The sequence below is a fragment of the Choloepus didactylus genome, chromosome 23, assembly GCF_015220235.1.
Source record: "Choloepus didactylus isolate mChoDid1 chromosome 23, mChoDid1.pri, whole genome shotgun sequence".
NCBI lineage: Eukaryota > Metazoa > Chordata > Mammalia > Pilosa > Megalonychidae > Choloepus > Choloepus didactylus.
In genome coordinates, this window is record NC_051329.1 from 20,060,065 (window position 1) to 20,080,307 (window position 20,243).

The 20,243-nt window shown below is 41.0% G+C and overlaps 1 protein-coding gene across 13 annotated transcripts in view; it reads left to right on the forward strand.

Moving 5' to 3' along the window:
• GIT2 (GIT ArfGAP 2) overlaps window positions 1-18,430 on the forward strand; it is a 45,162-nt gene extending 26,732 nt beyond the window's left edge. For 5 of the 13 annotated variants that reach the window (XM_037816641.1, XM_037816643.1, XM_037816645.1 and 2 more), the window contains 6 exons: window positions 2,854-3,102; window positions 4,685-4,774; window positions 9,415-9,497; window positions 10,091-10,279; window positions 14,436-14,499; window positions 14,984-18,430. In XM_037816641.1, coding sequence (XP_037672569.1) covers window positions 2,854-3,102; window positions 4,685-4,774; window positions 9,415-9,497; window positions 10,091-10,279; window positions 14,436-14,499; window positions 14,984-15,196 — 888 coding nt within the window. In that variant the 3' untranslated portion in view covers window positions 15,197-18,430. The other 8 variants (XM_037816650.1, XM_037816651.1, XM_037816652.1 and 5 more) reach the window with 4 other exon arrangements.
• Window positions 18,431-20,243: the final 1,813 nt, after the last annotated feature.

A 20,243-nucleotide genomic window follows, 5' to 3' on the forward strand; every position in this document is an offset into this window, starting at 1 on the left:
CATTCCTGACTGGATCTGTTTCAATGATGATTCCTGAAGGAATGCCCAAAGAACTAAAAAAGAACCTGTGCTCTTCTACTTATTAGGGAAATAAATGGTGGTGCACCTTTGCCTGGGGTTTAGTCTAGGATCATTTTGGTCATTTTGGTCCTAGGTCATTTTTTTTTTTTTTTTTTTTTTTAGGTCTTTAGAGATAAATAGGGAAAATACCTATATTAGAAGGGAAAAAAGAACACCTGATTATCAGTCAGACTCTAAACAAACACCTTTTATCAGTCGGTTAATAAGAATTGGCATTGCAGTCACTCGGCAACTAATCTGAGAATACCTCCTCTGTGCCACCCAGGCCCAGGGCTGGTGTGCAGCAATAAATGACACAGACCAAGGGCCCCCATCCCACAGGGCAGGCATTCCAGCAGCAGTTTACATTTAGTGGAAATAAAAGGTATACGTCGTCATAACATTCAGGACCTGCATTTCCTTTGTCTTTTTGAAATATCTTTTGTTTAATGAGTTATAGTTTCTTCCATTAATTGGACTAATAACTTTGTTGAAGTGACTTTTCCTGAAACATGCTGTCTTTGCCATTATAAATTAATCTGCTAAGCATCACCGTTTTAATTCTATAATACTTCTTTTAGTATTTGTAGAAATCACCAGAAATAACCTCATATCTCTGAAAGCAAACGCCCTAACATTCTTTAAGAAATGCGGAGTGAAATTATTTGCCATTGCTTATTGATTATCTCTTCAATTCTTAGACATACTTTTGATTTCTGAACCGATTGAATTGGCTATAACTTTTTATTACCTCTTATACTCCTTCCAAACTACAGTGTAGCCTGGTTATTATTAAGATAAGCATCTTTAAAATTTATCCATGGACATCTCTCTAAATACAGAGTACCAGATTTTTTTCAATTGAGACCAGGAACTTGTGCTCATCAAAATACATTCAGACAAAATCCAGGCTGGATGACAAGTGTTAGGATAAAGTTTCAGATTTCAAGGCCTCGTCTAAAAACCTATAACAGAAGGTTTTTTTCATAGGCAGAAGACATGTGACCAACACATCAGTCATTTGTTCAGGGGTGTGTCTCTTTTATGCCCCTCACTCTAGACCTAGACCATTTCACTTTAGGGCATGAGTTCCCTGATAAATAGTTTTGACAGGCAACTATTGCCCATCTGTATCCTGGAATGTAGGAATTTTCCGTGGCAGCTTGTCACTTTGCAGCTGTTCTTTCTTTGGAAAGGGAGTTGCAGATATAAGTTAAACCCTGAAATCCTTTGTGGTGCCAAATAGGTCTGTCTCTCATTCCTTAGTGGATCGCTCTGAGAAAAAGTGAGAGGGAATGAATATTTCTGTGGAAAAGGCATTAATTCACACTCTCAAAGGTTTTGTGCTATTAATAAAAAGTATGTAGAATTTGTTTATTTCAGAGTTAGGTAAAAAATTTTTATGTAGTTGACACAGTAGCATGATTTATATCTGATCTTTCACATTTAACAGTTGCTTGGAAAAGATGCTAATTAATGAAGAGGAGCAGCCACTATTGGTGTATTTTTCACAGATCGGTGCATTCTAAATAGAAATTAAAAGTAACTCCTAACAGAGAATGGGTTTGCCGTTGAAAAAGTAATGATCTTCTGGCGCAAATACAGTTGCTTGTGGACTTAAACCTTGGCACTGGTGAGGAATTTGGTCAGATTTTACAATCACTGTCAAAGAGTAGACAGCTGAACTTACACCACACCCAACCTATAAAATGTCATGGAAGATGAAGGCGCACCCGAGGGGAAAGGACACTGGGCAGAATGGACACAGTCAATTGTGTTTAAAATGTCAGACGCTAAAGAGTAACATGATTCCTTGCCGATACCTTAACTAAATCGTCAAACACCATGAAGCAGCCTGCATGTGAGGAATGGAAAGAGCTGTCAGGGTCTGCGAATGGCAGCCTCTCCCTAAAACGGGGTGGTGCCAGGCATATTAGAGCGTTTAAAGCTGACACTACCAAGGTCGTGTTTTTGTGTGACAGAGCCAAAGGAGAGAAAGGCCAGATATGCCAGCCCTGGCTGAAAGATGATCAATCATCAGAGGGAAGCAAGCATGCTCCATGGAACATTCAGATGAAGATGTTAATTTAGCTTAATAAATTTACAGTTTTACCGTGATATGTTAATATAGCAAACTTACTATGATTTAGTTCCCTAGATTTTTTTAAAAGAGCAAAATTTGTTTGGAATAGCATGAGTATTATGTAATAAAAATGTCAATCATAATTTTTCTTGCTGGCTTTTTTGGAAAGCAATAGCCTGATCTAATTTTGCATAAGCTGAACTTCACTGTCTCTCTTGCTTTGCAAAGCAACTCTAGTTATCTTTGTGCTGCTTCCATGGTGTCTGCTATGATTTTTGGCATTTGCAAATAGCTTAGGGCTCATCCGAAAAGGAAGTTACCTAAGTGATGTTTTAATGATCTCAAGCTCTTGCTCGAAACAGCCTTAGAATAATCCAGAGTCCAGCTTGCCTGCAAACATTTCCCAGTCCCACCATGAAAGTTTATTAAGTGGTTAGATTTTGGTCTCTAGTTTTTAAAAAGTCCCAAACTGCAACTTTTCCACATTCAGCAATTAAGCTATTTAATTTGGTTAAGTGATGAAGTGAGTTGATTGTGTTTCACTCATTTTAGAAGAAAAGAGTTGTTTTTATAGTTGCTTTTTACTGTCAACCCAGCTAGCTGTTACTGTTCTTATTGTTAAAGCTGGTAGTTATTATTCGTTTATTTCATGTTTGCTTTTTCTGCTTGCTGTAGAAAAACACAGTCCCACTGCCAAACATTTCTTTCAGCTTCAAACACTCCAGAGTGAAAATTCGAACCTCAGGAAACAGGCCACAACCAATATATATCAGGTGCAAACTGGTTCTGAGTACACAGACACTTCCAACCTCTCTTCCTTAAAACGACGTCCGTCTGCCCGAGGCAGTAGGCCTATGTCCATGTACGAGACGGGATCAGGTCAGAAACCTTATCTCCCAATGGGAGAAGCGAACCACCCTGAAGAGAGCAGGACGAGACTCCAGCCTTTCCCCATGCACGTAAGTAACACCGCTGGCGCTTCCGCTGTTCGCTCTCTGTCCAGCCTGACTCCTGCATTCCCTCTGCTGAACCTGCGGATGCCCGCGTCTCTGCTTTGCCAGATCTGGCTACGAGAATTGTCATCGTGTTTGCTGTATTAACATGTCGACAGATGCTTGCAGTGTTCCTCAAGCACACAGGGCCGACAGCATTGGGGACTGGGGCTCTGACTCCACCCCCTGTCCCCTCTTCACCTCCATATCCATAATATATTTCCCAACCAGCCAGTACTGGAACATATTTTTTTTACAAAGTTTCCTTCCCCATTTTCAAAAACAAGCCGTAAAGCTTACTAGCTGAAGTGTCATCTTCAAGATAGACGGGTATGTGCCCCTTTTGAATGGAGCCCTTAGAATCCAAGATGTTGAGCAGGCAGGCGGGTGTCTGTGACCTGGGTATGCAAGGTATGGGCAGCCTCTCCCCACGTGGTCAGTGTCCCTGCTTGGTCAGCTTCTGCGTCCTCCTCCTCCTCCTTGTGGAGAAAGTGTTGCTTTGTCATTTCACAAAAACAAAGTGTGAAAACTCTGCATCAGTTTTACAAGTGTTGTATTCCAAAGATTGTATTCTATAAGAAGGTACTAATAGACTTATTTTATTATGGGACATGTATTGTATTATAAGAGTTTCAAATATTATTTTCAATAATATTTCAAAATATTTCTTTTGGACTAACTTATTAGAATATATGTTTTGACAAAATATTGCAGATATTTGAAACATATATGTGAGTAATAGTTATCTTTTTTATGTCTAAAGGTTATTTCTTCAGTCAAATTTTAGAAGAGTTTCAAAAATAATACTCGGGATAAATGCAAATTAAAGGGTATGGTCTAGTAAATTGAACTGTAATTTAATTTTGTCAAATTTCAGTGTAGTAAAATTATAATGTTGTTGTATTGTAATAGGGAGCCCATATTTTGACTTCTTTTTAGGTTAATTGGGTTTAACGTTCTAGGGCAGTTGATTCATTTGGTATAATGGGAATGCCGCTGAACTAAATTAAGAATCTTATTTTTGTATAACTGAAAACAAAATTTAGGAAAAAGAACTTCAGTTAGTTTTCAAAGTATACTTTTTTATTTTAAAAAATTTAAAATGTAAGGACGTCATATTGTAGAAATCCTGTATCTATACTAAAGAGTAGATAGATAGCATACATAATTAAATCAGTCCTGATTGAAAAACAAATTTTCATTTTAGACTATACATTTTCAAAATTACTGACAAATTTGACAGTTATGCTGGGCATTATCTTTTCCCTTATAGTAAAATAGCTTTATTAAATTTAGAGTAATTAATGGGAGGCATTTCATTATGGAATTAGATGTCTTTGGGGTCTGTCACCGTGCTGTCATTGACAACCAGCATGTCTTGCACAGAGATTTCAGCACTGATCACAAGTAGTGGGTTAGTTTTTATCATTCTTTTACTGGATGGAGTACCTGGGCTGAGGCGAGGTTGTGCTGTAAGGTATTTTATTTGTTTTTGTTTTGTTTGTTTGTTTGTTTGTTTGCCCGAGTGTGTTTCTCTTTCCCCTTCCAGATCGGGAGGAGTGCGCTTGTGACCTCCTCTTCATCTCTGCCTTCCTTCCCCTCCACACTTTCCTGGTCGAGGGACGAAAGCGCCCGAAGGGTTAAGTACACTCTGAATTGGTCTGCTCTCTGGAGGAGGCGGCAGTGCTCCAGGCGCTTTGTGCTTTGGCCCCATCCCTCCCTTAGCTAACCACCCATGGGTCCTGCATGAGGCAGCGCGCCCGCACCGGTTTCTCACAGCACGGTGGGTGCACACCCAAGCACATCTGCGGGGAGACGGCCTCCCTGTGTCTAACTCCACCTCGCTCAGTCACATGTACTATTTAACAAGGTTCACAAATTACCCTGCGGCATTTATGCTGAGCATACTGCCTTTTTAAACAATCATAAAATTAGCTGGCTGCTGGTTAAATATTATAATTGGGCAAATCTGTCAAATTTGTTCAGAGCTACAGTTACCAGATGATAACTAGTATCTTTGGACTAGCTGAAGCTCTAAAACATCATGTTTTTTTTTACTACCTTTGACCCATTTTATGTCAGCACCATTGGTGACAAACTAAACTTTCCAAGTCCCTACATCTCATGTCATATCAGAGTTGTAGCATAGAGCAGCATGGAGACAAATCTAGCCTGTTGATGTATAATATACATTCTCGATAGCAGTACATAAGTCAGGTAAGCTTCTTTTAGAGCACCCCAACAGCACATATTTATTAAGCCCCTGCTCCATGGCCATCCTTTTGATGAGTCACTTAAAGAGTCCTAAGGATGTCGCAGTTGCTGCCTTGGCACCATCAGTGGTAAGATGCAGTCGTGCACCAAGTGTACATGATACAGTCCGGTGAAGCCGCGGAGTGACCACAGTAGCCTGGCTACAAAGGGGAAGTGCAGTTAAGGTGAGAAAAGTTCACTGTGGGTGGGGCCACCTTTACAGACAAGGTGGGACTTGCACTGGGCTTTTGTCCATTCCCTCCTTGTCAGTAGGAATGACGGAAAAAACATTGTTTTCCACTGTCCGTGCCATATAGCTCATCAAGGCCCTTTTCTGGTTCTTTTCTTCGCTATAGAAGTAGTCTGTTAAAAAGAATCTTGATGTATGGTACTTAAAATCTTCTGAGAAGTTCTGAAATTGAGCCACAGTGTTTTCATTATACTGGTTCAGTTAAACTAAGGGACAGATAAATAGTAATGAAATATCTAATTTGAAACTTTGTTAATAAGAGTGAAGTAAACCTCTTTTTTCCACTGTGAAATATATTTTTTTTTAAATTTTTGATAGTTTTGAACATTGTTGCAGGGACTGTTTGCTGAGACAAAGTATTATACAAAATTAACAGTTAAGCCATTTAAACAGGTAATCCAGATTGTTTCGGACAACTTCAACATGGGTTGAGAAAACAGAAAATCTATTAAATAAAATGAACCAGCACCAGCTATAAGATAACTTTTCTATTAACAGCTTTCAGAGAGCAGCTCTTTTAACCAATAGATCTTGGCTCTGCATGTTTTACAATAATTTTTATAAAATTAAATGCTGGCTAATTTGAAATCCTATACTTATGCTTTTGTTGATGGCAATGAAGGATATGATGCGTAAGTAAGTGGATTCCTGGGTGGTTGTCACTACACATTGTTTTCTACACTTGAGAAGCATTTCCTTAGTGCTTTTATTAGATAAATGAGCTGTTTCTCATCCAAAATTTTACATGAAACTTGTTACTTTGGATCATTGTGGGGCAATGCATTTTGTTTGCGATTATCAAATTTACTTGGTCAAGAAAGGCAAAAAGACCCATTATGAAAATGTGGCATTTTCTGGGTTTAATTTTGCTTTCCAGATTTTCCCACTGGAGTGACTCTGGAAGAATTTTCTAGTATAATCATTTAAATGCCTGTTTTTTTACATTCCATTTATATGTATGTGTATATACACACACGCATATATGCACTCATCCATGTGCGTGTGTGAGTGTATCTAAAATGTAAAGGAAAAGAAATTAAAAGATTAGTCAAGCATTCCCTATGAAAGGTAAGAAAGGAAAATGGTACGAAGAAGGAAAGAAACCATTTCCGGATCCACTGTTCACCTTTCATTAAATTTTCAATAAAGGGTTGGCTCCAGTCCCAAATGAGTTCTGGAGCATGAAGGCCGCATAGTGTAAGTCAGTCACTGTTTTTCAAGATCATCTCTGGAAGACCCTGTTTTCACTGTTCCCTGCACTAGATACAGTGCTTGCCTCTTCCTCTTACATCTAGACTTCTAGTAGCCAGTTAAAATTACTCGCTGATTGATACATAAGGCCAGATTGGATAAAGCAGCATCTGAAACATAACTGCTTGCTGGTAGGAAATGTAAACCAAAGAATCTTAAAAGTTGTAGTAAGTCTTGCAAAATTTCATTCTGCAGACACCTATGTGACTTCAGGCCAGCACTTTTAATCATTCTGCCAGTTGAATTTGAGTGGGTTTAAGTGCAAATTCATACTGAATTTTAGGACCCTTAAGCAAGTGTCATATATTAGAGTGGCTAGGACTAAATAGAGCACTTTGGGGAAGTTTGAAAGACCTCAGCAGACAGGAAGAGAACATTTGCCCTGGGAGAGAAGAGGGAGGCCAGCAAAACATGGGGTGCAAAGGAGTCTTCTCCACCTTGGTGGTGGCTGCCTCTCCTACCCGCATAGGGTTTGTCAGAGGGCTAAGCAGCATTATCAGTAATGAGCCAATCTTAGACTTTATGCAGACTTTCTTAAACTAACTCTAGATTAGCCATTCTTCTGGATTATGCTACAGGGTCTTCATCAGCTTACAGCCACAGCCTTAGCCACATTTTATCGCAGTTTCATTAAAATTCCTTACTCACATGTTTTGATTGATTAAACTGGATTAAGTTCAGTTATAGAACTGGAAATAGCTCGTAATTTTTTTTAATTCAGTTTTATTGAAATATATTCACATACCATACAATCATCCATGGTGTGCAATCAACTGTTCACAGTACCATCATAATAGTTATGCATTCATCACCCCAATATATTTTTGAACATTTCCCTTACATCAGAATCAGAATAAGAATAAAAAATAAAAGTAAAAAAGAACACCCAAATCATCCCCCCATCCCACCCTATTTTTCATTTGGTTTTTGTCCCTATTTTTCTACTCATCCATCCATATACTAAAGGGAGTGTGATCCACAAAGTTTTCACAATCACACCGTCACCCCTTGTAACCTACATTGTTATACAGTCATCTTCAGGTGTCCAGACTACTGGGTATAGTTTCAGGTATTTACTTCCAGCTATTCCGATACATTAAAACCTAAGAGGTGTTATCTATATAGTGCATAAGATTGTCCACCAGAGTGACCTCTTGACTCCTTTTGAAATCTCTCAGCCACTGAAACTTTATTTTGTTTCATTTTGCATCCCCCTTTTGGTCAAGAAGATATTCTCAATCACGGTGCCAGGTCCAGATTCATCCACAGGTGTCATATCCTGCGTTGCCAGGGAGATTTACACCCCTGGGAGTCAGGTCCCACGTAGGGGGGTGGGCAGTGATTTCACCTGGTGAGGTGGCTTAGTTAGAGAGAGAGAGAGAGAAAGAGAGAAAGAGGCCACATCTGAGCAACAGAGAGATACTCAGAGGGAGACTCTTAGGCACAATTATATGCAAGTTTAGCCTCTCCTTTGCAGTAACGATAGCTCGTAATTTTATTTTGCAAGTTTACATTTTGAATGAACTTCCACAGATTAATGTTCTGGATGAAGAAATTCTCAACTACTATAGATAAATATTGAGGTAAATTAATTTTTACTAAGCACTCCAAAACTAACAGTGCCTTCAAAGGAATGTGGTCTCCTTGATATTTTGGCACCTGGAAGGCCCCCTACTTAGCATTGCTGCCATTTACTCAAAACATTTTTAGGATTCCTCTTTTGAAATTGTCTTTTGAATGTATAGTCCATTTTTAATCTCCACAGTTGCACCAAATCTTTATCCTCTTTTTTGTTTTTGTTTTAAACAGACAAAAGTGATTTGAAGCCAGGTGTCATGCTGGCTTAACCCATTTTGGTTCAAAAACAACATGTGACTCGAAATTAATAATACTGGTTTTCTTGTGTGGTTCATAAAAAAAAAAAAAAAAAAACATCTCTGAGGGCAGTTCTTAGTGAGCTGTAAGTGTTTGGAGCCAGAGTGATCTTTAGAGCCCCAAACATGGAATATTGGAGAAAGCAAAAGGCAGGAGACCTGGGTTCTTGGTCCTGTTTTTCTACCGATTTGTGTGGCTTTGGGTGGGTCACCAACTTTTTTGCCCCTTCATTTTCTCTTCTGATATTAGACTAGATAATCTGCAGGTGGCCTCGAGCACTGAGGTCTATGGTTGTGTAAGTTCTGGCACATTTGATTGTTTAAATGGGTTTCATTTAATACAGTTAGATTGTGTTCCTTTTAGAGGAGAATGTGGGTATGTTCTTTTGTGTATATGTGTTAGTTTGTCACAGGATCTTTTTACAGAGTAGCCACTTAGATAAGAGGAAAATGGTACGAAGAAGGAAAGAAACCATTTCCAGATCCACTGTTCACTTTTCATTAAATTTTCAATGAAGGGTTGGCTCCAGTCCCAAATGAGATCTGGAGCTTGAAGGCCACATAGTGTAACAGGTAACAATTCTCAAGGAAGGCTCCCAAGACGTGTCTTGTGTCCTAAACTGATGAAGGGTACCTCTTTCTTTCTTTTAGGCATCCAGATTGGAGAAGCAGAACAGCACACCTGAAAGTGACTATGACAACACTCCCAATGACACGGAACCAGATGACATGGGGTACATCTGCAGGGAGAGTGTACTGGGGCTTGGCTCTAAAAGACCAGGGACCCGGCAGGCATTGGTCAGGAGGAGTAGTTCATCAGCCACATCTCTGTTTCTTGTGTTTTGTCTTAGAATAGTCAGCATAAATCCACAGTTTATGTGTCTTCTCATCTCACATTATTGCCAGGGGGCCTTTCTCCTTCCTACCAGCATTTTATAAATGTCTTCGAGTATCTTAATGTGCTTAAATTCACTGTCGCTTCATTTTTTTTAAGTTAACATTAAGTTACATTCTTCATTTGTACCCCTAAGGAATTGGCTGTTGTGGAGATACCTGTGTAAAGGTACAACCTACCCATGTCAGTTGTTTCCTCCCTTTTCTCCTTCATTTTAATAGTCCGCATCCCTGTGGTAGGATGAAACAGCCTCCGTGTGAGTCGTAGCTGCCTGTTGAAACAGAGCCTTATGATGAGTCTCCTGCTAGAGGGGATAGAGGAAACCACAAAAACAGCCTCTTCCTGCCTTCAGCAAATGCATGTTAGGAGGCTACATGAAGCAGAGAAGCAGCTGATAAAACCCTGTCGTATTTCCCGCTTTAATGTCCACAGGTCAAGCAAAAAGGGAAGGCAGAGGAGTATGGTGTGGCAAGGTGACGGCTCAGGACCAGATACAGCAGAACCCCATGCCGCTCCAAGCCCCACCCTCCCCAGCACTGAAGACGTCATCCGGAAGACTGAACAGATAACCAAAAATATACAGGAGCTCTTAAGAGCAGCCCAAGAAAATAAACATGACAGGTAAGGAGGATTGAAAATCCTGCTTTGGGAGAAAGTGTGCACAGGCTGTGAAAGAGATGCTGCTTCAGTTGTTACCAAGTATTTTTTCAGTATGCTGATTTTCAAGGTAACTGAAACTTTGGATTTACACAACAGACTTAACAACTTTGTAAGTTTATAGATTTTCTTACATGGGATTTTCAATTTTCCATCATTGTGAAGTTCTCTGAAAATAAATGCCTCTAGAAATAGAATTGGAATATATTTGGAGTAGTGATATTGCTAGTTCTGGATGAAGAGAAAAAAGAAGCTACCTCACAACTTGCAGTTTATTCTCCCAGCCTCTTCTCCCTGTGATCTCTTCAGCAGGGGAAAAATTTGCTGACATAAAAGGTATCCTGAAATGAACTTGATTTCTTATCTGTCTCGCATATGTGTGTGCATGTGTGTGTTTATACTTCTAAGAAACAAATGAGTTAGAAATAAATAAAAGTTGATTTAATCCTCAACGAAATAACTCTCTACTCATGAAAGAAGAATCTGCTTACTCCGAACAGAACTGTATCCTGCTGCAGGGTTCTTACCATGTGGGCGGGACTGCCTTTTGTTCTAACTCACCTTTCTATTCTCTTGAGAGTGAATTCTCTGAGAACTTTTAGTAAGTTGGTAACCATTCTGGGTGACATCCCAGTTTTCACATGGCTGGCCTGATTTAGACATACCCATAAAACATTGTTTAACCTCATCCCATTGAGTTTGAGAAAGCAGCAGAGTTTGGTTAAAAACCAAGAATACCCACTTTATTCATGAGGCCAGCAAACTTTAAGACTTCAGTGAAGAATTTTTCTTGGGTGCAAGGCACAAAGTTATTCAAGAAACAAATTACTGTAAATTCTTCCTTCCCTCTGTTCTGCCACATAAAGATGCATCAGTGTCTTTTGGGTTCTATTCTGTGTTCCTGACTTTGCTGCACTAACCTTATCCCCTTTTTCTACCCTTTTCCTTTATTTATTTATTTATTTTTTATTAAATACAGTTGAGACCTCTCCTAATGTTATTTCCCACTATGTAAGAGAATAACCATCTGTGTTTATTTGAGGATAAGACTTTGTCTTCATGGAGGGGCTATTGGAGGATCCTCAGAGACAGAGAGGAAACCATTATTTCTCAGCCTCCTTTCCAAAAATTATATAGCTACCTTTCTTCCCCCTTTTCCAGTCTCCACTCTATCCCAGGCCTGTCATGCCTCACGTGTCATCGGTGTGTAGTTGCTTGGCAGTGCATGGCTTCAGTATCTTATATAAAGCAAAGTGCTTCTCAACTTTCCAAAGTACAGTTTTTGACAATCTGTGAAGTAACCTTGGTACCAAAAATAACACCTTCCCTGTTGCTCTCCCGCCATTTAACAATGTGCTTCGCTTTTCATTTCCTGTAGTTCAGAAGTGCTGTGCTTGCATTTCAAACTATAAAATGTGCTTACATTGTATTGCTCTGACAGTTGTCAGAAATATTAATATCTTCCCTGAGGCCATTTCTGTCTTCAAAGATTGCAATATGGTGCTTGGTACAATTTGGGAAATTTTTTGTTTTGTTTTGTTTTGCTTAAGATGTACAAATCCTTTTAAAACATTTTATGATTTTTTTTAAGACCATGAAGGAATGATGCGGAGATTTTCATCATTAGCTAATTCTTTTGGTTTAAAACCAGAATTGGTCAGTAGAATTGTATTTCATATATTACTCATTGTTTTATTAAAATAGTTATTTACATATCCAAGACTCTTTCATTTATAACCTTACATTGATTGTACTAATTAAACCCAGGCTTTGTCCTTTTCCCTTTTGTTGATCTGTCCCTTGCACTCATGCTAAGTGGACCTGTAGCCCATGTGGGCACATATTCAGGCTGGTCCTGGTTCCCTAGGCCATGCAAGCTGCACAGCCACTGTCCTTCCTGCAACCTGTCTCGTCTCCTGGGCCTCCAGCCTCGCTCTGCTCTCTCACACACACATTTCAGGGATTACTGCATGTCATGCATGGAAGCCTTTTTGAGGAAGAATGTCAATTTGAAGTTGCAAAAATGAATTCCCTCTAATAGAAGAGGAAGACTTTCTCATTAACCTGCCTACGCTTTCTTTTATGGCTTATCACAAAAGAAAATTACTAATTTGTGATGAGTGAAGTTTTGAAGGGTGTCATTGGAAAAATTTCTTCTCTTTGTAGCAGGGAAAGAGGGTAGATTGTATTTCCGGGTCAAAATGAAAATCATAACCTGTAAAGCTCAGGTGTGGTTCTCAGTTACTGTGATTTGAATATACACACTTGTTCAAGAGACATTTGTGCTCCACACAAATGATTGCTGTAGACATTGCTTTTTCTCTTTCTCAGTGTCTTTGTGATCATATGGGCTGTTGCCCCTTTTGATTTGCAAGTTAAATAGCTCCTTATTCATTGGCATTTTTGTTACTACGTGGTATATGGTTTTAATTGCTCATTAAGGACAGCATGAGTCCATGGGGAAAAGGTCAAAGTCAGGGTTTCCCACTTGAAGGCAATTTTTGATAATATAAACCATTTTCTAGAAATGTAATGGTTTAATTAAAATATAGACAGTCTTAATTAAAATAGTTTGGGTACTACATTTCTTACAAAGATGAAGAACAGAGGATGCCTATGACAATCTTTAAGCAGAACCCAACTTTGTGGTTTAAAAAAATGGGGAAAGGAATGTTACTTGGATGCTGAAAGGCGTTTGGTTCTGTATCTGAATGAGAAAGAATTAAAGCAGCCACATGGGTTCTTGGATAAGTCAAAACTTCTGGTACTTAAGGTAGTATTTCCAAACATGCTAAATATGAGCTCCTAAAGGGCTTTTCCAGTATCCCATTTCCCTCCTGGGCCATGGGTCAGTGCTCCTAGTAACAAAACTCAGGCTTAGTGGCAATGTGGTATCTAAAAACTGCTACTTGATAACCATGATGAGTTTGTTTGTCTCTCTGCACCTTTTAACACACATTACTTAGTGCGAGAACCCAGCATTTTCAAGGTGAGGGACACTAGCCTCCTATGTTGCAGGTCATAGTACTAAGAATAAGAATCCTGGATGAAACCAAACTGTTACTTCTTCCAGTTCGCATCACTTAAGAAATTAAAATCATCAATCATCAGTGGAAGAGAGGCTTTCTATAAAGAAAAATATGAATCTGTTGCCTCTTTGTGAGACAGGGCCCATGTATGGTGTACCTGAGGCACTGGATGGCCAGGTTTGCTCAGCTCTCCTCTCACTGTGGGACCTTGACAAGTTCTTCACCTCACTGTGTCTCAGTTTCCTCATCTGAAAAATGGGCATGATCATTGTGTCAACCTCTTGGGGCTCTTGGGAGATCAAGTGAGTCCTCTGAAGCACCTAGAACAGAGTCTAGCATAAAGTCAGCTTCTTAAGCGCTGGCTGTGGTGATATCTATGAGGCCTTTTGCAGAAGCCAATCAGCCTGGAAGAAGATGCAGACAGGCAGACCTACTGCACTTTGTTTCCTCGGAGCACATCAGTGGGCAGAGGTAGTGCATTTCACTACAAACAAGTAAATAGCGACTTCATGGAAAAGGAGATTAATGTCTGAACAAGTATATGAAGCAGGCCTCTTGTGTTTTCTCTACACAAAGTAAAGATTTTGATTCCCCAGCACTTCAGAGGCATTTGAATGGAAGGAGTCTAGAAGTGCCCATTGGTTAAATGACACATGGATGTTGAGGTGCAGGGTCCAATTATAATTTTAAGGTCCCCCCCCAGTCCTCTATTTTTAACTCCTGTGTGACCTTTTGCATGGAAATCTTTGTTTTTCTTTCAAGTAACTAGGAAGATTGTACACATGAGAAATAAATGATCAACTTGAGGGAGTGTGAATACCTTTAGATACAAATGGCTCTGTGGCTTCACCTGGCTAGTAGTGTCTGTTGCCTGCGTTTCATACCTGGGGACTTTTTGTATCAGAATTGTTGCACTTACAAAAGAGGATGGGGACCCACTTTATAACCGTGGTCATGTAATACAGAGCATCTGGTCATGACTTCAGTCCTTTTCACCAGGAAAATGTGAATGGAAGCTGTTCAGCCCCTGAGTACTCTCAATCTCAGTTGTTTTTATTGTTTTTTGAATAACCACTTCAATATTCTTGCAGTTATAGTCCCTGCTCAGAGAGGATACATGTAGCTGTTACGGAAATGGCAGCATTATTCCCCAAAGTAAGTCACTTCCTACTTACTTGGTTCATATCCTTTTAAATCAACTGCAAGGAATTTCTTGATGACCTTTTATTATGTTGACATTTTTGTAGCACAGTAAGGTTTAAATATGCAAACAATCCTACCGGGCTTTAAAATATTTTTATTCTGCATGAATATTGGTCTTAATAAAATGAGTATATACAAGTCAAGTTCTAAAAGGCAAAACATTAATAGAATAAAATTATCTGGAATAATTCACCCAAGCGGGTTAATATTTCTCAAGGAATACCTCAAAATAGCACATACTACTAAAATTACACTTAATGCAATTTGTCGTTTGAGTCAGAACACTTCAGCATCTCTTAACACTGAGGATTGCAGAGCTCCCAGTTTGTAGAGCACCCCAGGTGGAAAAGTACATGAGCAATGTTAGTTGTTTTCAGAAGAATGCTTGGCCCTTGCTCTTGGATGTCACAGCGAATGGCTGTGTCTTTCTGTCTAGAAACCCAAGTCTGATATGGTGCGGACTTCCCTGCGTTTACTGAGCTCCAGTGCCTCTCGCCTCCAGTCAGAGTGTAAGAAGGCCCTCCCGGGGGGCCCCAGCTCCCCCACGGACATTCAGCTGGTCACGCAGCAGGTCATCCAGTGTGCGTACGACATCGCCAAGGCTGCCAAACAGCTGGTCACCATCACCACCAAAGAGAACAACAACTGAATAGCCAAGGATCTTCCCTTCCATTTTCTAGACTTTTTGAAGTCCCATTTCAAATTTAGACATGGAACTTTTCAGATTTTTACCAAAACAAACATTTAATGACAGTTTAAAACTTTTTAAAAGAGAGCTCAGTATTATTTTTGCATGTTTTCTAACAAATTTTCAATTATTAATTTAACCCACTTGCCTTATTTTGTGCCTGTTTGCTGGTTTCGTTTCTGGTTTCCTGTTGGGCTGTCGGTAACTTTTGAGTTAATGGTCGTATACATCCAAAAGCATAGCTTCACTGTTTTCAGTTTCTTAGAACTTTTTTGTCCCTTAAAACTCTGTGCCTTTGGTTAAAACTATGATTTTTCAGTAAAACATTCTCTTGAGAGAGTTGGATTAAAACAAAAATTAACATTATCTGTTCCCTACCAAGCGTTGTGCAATAAGAGAATTTTCCACCCTACTGCAAAATCTCTTACATTTGGGGTATCTCTAAGCATTTATGTAGAGAAAGGACCTTGCCACCTTCTAAAAATAATGTTATAATCTTGGAAGGAAACAGTGAATTGCTCTGTTTCTTTCAACTGCTTTATCATGTTAAATGTTCTTTTATTTAAATTTTTAATCTTGATCTTTTTTTTTTTCTTTATTTTTTACTATCACCCTGAAGTCTCCAGAGAGTCAGATGAAGTATTTGTCCTTAACCTGGTGTCTCTTTTGACCATGTTCAGGGTAGGCGACCACCCACAGTGCCACACTTGGTCAAGTGCTCTGCCTTACCACTGTAAGCCAGAAATTTTATTCCAAACATGCAGCGAAGAGGAGCATCAGTCTAACAAGCCAGAACTAATTTTGTACTATCCATTCAGACATCACTGCCATGAACTATGGGGAAAAGAAATAATTACTCTCTGACATTGTATTGCACTTTTCATCCCAAACTCAGCTGTTCCTTTAACCACATAAAGTTTTCTCATGTGAACTGCTTCGCATTTTACATCACCTTCAAAGACTTGTTAGACGGTAGGATTTATACAGTCATCTGAGTTAGTTTCTCCTCCATCAGCTCCCTGGTACTTAAAAATTAGATGTCAATTTTTAGAAATTCCTTAGGAAGGTATGCTCTAGCTGACTACCAGCTATTCTATTCCAAAGCTACAAAAAGAATATAAGTTAAAGTTCTGGAACATGCTGAGATTACTTTTTAAATTACTAAAAAGACCTCTCTTGTTGTGAAACATATTCTTTCCGTGCTTATTGCAGCAGTCTTGAATGGGTGTGGTTAAGGTGCTGACCTAGACCAGAGGGGGCCAAGCCGTAGTGCAGGGGATGTGGATGGGTGAAGGCAGCCAGGGGCAAAGGTTGGGGGTGGGGGAGAGTGCTGGGGAGCACTGGCCTACCCGCCCGGGGCAGTAGCTCTCTAGCTCCGTCCACATTGCCATGAGGGAAAGTGTGCCCAGAGTTGCCAGAGCCTTGGTTTTTCAAGGGACACCAGAAATCTGGATGTTTCATGTGTCATCTCTCCACTTTTAAATGGCAACTAAGACAAACATTGTAATTGGACACACATGTGGGTGAGTCGTGGCCTCTGGGTCACCAGCTTGTAACCTCTGCCACAGCCATAACTTTGCTGCCTGAGGGCCTGGTCACGCCTGGCTTAGCCTCTGCACCTTCCCTGTAATGTAGCCGCCTACCGTGGGTTAAGTTGCTGTTTGTCTTTTTAGCCATATATAGTGGATTTTCACACATGTGAAGAAGTCAGAGTTATCAAAGTATAAGTTGTCTACATATGTACTAAATTAGCCTCTATTTTCACAGAACTGTTTGATTCATAAACAACTTTTTAGCTTGACCGTATGCTGTCATGAAAAGTGCACCATGATGGTGTGTGTTTGGTTTACGAAGTCTGGTTTGTGGACAGCTTTTGTCGGATGTTACTGTACTGCCAGTAGCACGGGGAAAAGAGTTCACATCTCCAAAAGGCTCATCCCACTTGTCAGTCTGCACAACCCTAAGTGCCATGGTATTGGTGGATGCTGAGGTGAAGCCGCAGTTGTAACTGCCTTCTAGAAGGCGTCCTCTACCTTATGTTCAAGCACTGTCCAGTAGCCTTTTTTGTGAGCTTTGTGTAGTTAGCTGTCTTTCCTCTTTCTTGTATACACCTGTCCCTCCTGCTGGGCCTCCCAGGTTCCTTGGGAAAGGCCCAGTGGCATTCCTGAGTTGGCACCCTTGGTCTCCCAGGGAGGATGGGCTCCTGTGGGGGCTTCTGAGAGATGATGAGTTTTCTGCGTTAGGTGAAATGGTGTCTTCACTTGAACGCTCAAGGACCTGTGACACAGGACATTGTTCTTATCCCCCTAGAGAAAGTCAAGGAGCACGGGGACCAGCAAAGCATTTCTAATTGTAAGAATACCACAGAGAGTTTGCTCTGTAACCCACAGAGGCAAAACTCCAAAATGAAGCTCCCAGATGGAATAGCGTCCAGTGACAGGAGGGGCTGCGTGTCCTCGTTAAGAGCCCTATACACTTCCTTCACCTGATTTGAGGTTCTGCATCAGAGGTTCTGTCGTCCTGTTAGCAAATTGCACCTTGTCTAAACGGGTGTTCTGGCCACCTTTTGCACATGAATTCCATAGCCTTGCACTAGTAATGCCTGTGTTCTATAATGTCAGTTTTTACCCTTTGTTCTCAAATACACCGCCCCACCCCCAGGCTAATAGGACAGAGGTGCACTTTATGAAACTGGCACTTGCTGAACAGAAGGTAACAGTTCTACCCCTGAGGTTCTGAAATCATCTGCCTCGGAAATGCAAATAGTTCTTATTTGCCAAAGAACAATGGTTTGGGCCCAAAGATCAAATTCAGCATTTTATAAAATTGAGACTATACACGCACAACTCAGGAGCTGTTATATAATTCCTTAAGTGATTTAAATTGCAGAACCAAGAGTGAAACTAGCATGTTTTTGTCCTCAACAGCATCCGTGAGCTTTCCAGTAATGTAATTTTCTTTTCTTGTCCTGGTTGAAGGTAACCCTTGTTTTAACAAAAGACAAATATGCTGCATAGGAAAAAAATGAAATGCCTTTTATTCAAATGTGTTTTGTCCATGTCACTCATTCTGTACTTATTTTTCATTTTTATTGTACATTCTATTCCTGTAATTATTGTACAACCCTTTGAGTGTTGTAAAATTGTTTTGGAATTTGTGCCTGCTAGTTATGCAATAAACAGGCTCTATACATGTCTTTGTGGTAATGCTGTGCTCCCCATCCATTAATACGAGTTGGTTTCTAATATGCTTCCTCCCTTGGGGTTCTTAGCAGCTTTACAGTGATGAGGACCTTTTTCTCCTCTGAGCTTGGCAAGCAGCTTTCTTAAGAGGAATCCCACATGAAGATATTAGTTTCACGTGTCTTACCAGGAAGTAGTTCCTCCTTGGCTTGATTTTGAAAATTCAGCTAAATGTGGCCAAGCACAGGTACCCTGGCCTTTAGTAACAGATGAACAGGGTCCAGAGTTAGTTCGGTCTCTGAAGGCTGTCAGGCTTTTTTTACTTGCAGAGAAAGGCCCATTGTGCGGGCTCATCTGGGGGACTGGGGAATAGATGTACATCTGAGTTTGTCTGCACCATCCACAGTCACCAGAAACTTGTCCTCCAAAAAGGTGACGTGGGGCTCTTCCAGGTGAGAAGTTGGGAACAGTGGAGGAGCTTCTGTGCTGTGTTATCCAGCCCATCTAGGAGAATGTTCCTGGGGACCTAGGACCAAGCAGCTCCTCGACCTGGAGCCTGCCTCAGATGCCCGGGGGGTCCTGCTGCGGACCCCCACCCCCAGCAGCACCAGAGTTTCTCGGTCAGCAGGGCTGGGCTGGGCTCTGAGAATCTGCATCTCTAACAAGTTCCGGGGTGATGTGGAGGCTGCTGGTTAGAAACCCTGCCCTGGACCATTTTCAGGCCCTGCCAGCACACCGTTCCTCACCTTCTGCTTTTAAACATGCTTTTATAATATATCAGTCATTGCAGCTAACATTTATCAACTCTTGTTGCCAGGCCTTGCACTAAGTGTTTACACTGGTAGCTTGTTTATTCCTCACTACAGCCCTATGAAGTGGGAGTTGTGATTCCTGTTTTACAGAAGAGAAAACTTACACACAGGGAGGTTAAATCCCACATCAGGGAAGAAGGGAAGAGAGGATAAGTTTCCTTCGACCTGTTCAAAGTAGGTTAGGTATTGTATGTGGCCTTATTACTCTAAAACAGTCAAGTCATGTCTTCAGAACCCTAGCAGTGTCCATAGCTGAGAAGCCTCTGAGAAAATGTTGCCTCCATACAGAGGTGCGGTCACCGTGCTGCCTGCTCGGAAGCAGGCTGAAAGGTCCCTCCCAGCACAGGGACCCCTGAAGCTCCACATAGAAGAGGGGGCCAGGTGGGCGATGTGAGGCCATGAATAAATGGCTTCCTCAGCCCTGTCAGGGTCTGTGTCCCCAGATCTACAGGCCCCTCGAGGTAGCCTTGAGTTCCCTGTGCCTGAATCTCCATGGTGTTTGTTGAGTGACCAGCTGGAAGGCAGCACAGAGCTCTGTCCGTTGGCTCATAAGCACCTCGAGAGCAGCGTTTTCCCATCACGTAGAGGCTTCCCTGCCATGGGGAGAGCCCAGTGATGACCTGAGGAGTGGCCCGCTGCCCAGCACTGTGATCCTCAGATCTGCTTTCAGGAGACAGATGGTCTGTGCCGTTGCCAGCCGGCCATGAAGCCAGAAGCTAGAGCCGAGTGAGACAAGATTGCTTTACCCCGACCAGGTTGTTTTCTAGCCACTTTGCAGGTACGTGTGTAAACTTGACCATGCAGGGCTCTTTCCCTTGATCTCAAAGGAAGGGATCACTCGAGGGCAGGAGAGGTGTGGCATGACCCTGGCTTCTTCCTCCCTCTCACCCTGGGCTCTGCCTTGGTCCACAGCTGACTGTACTCTCTCTTCCCAGGTCCCAAACTGTTTAAACCCTTTGAGAACTTTTCAGCCTTCCGGTTTCTTCCTAATGCAGCCTCTCTCCAATCCCAATG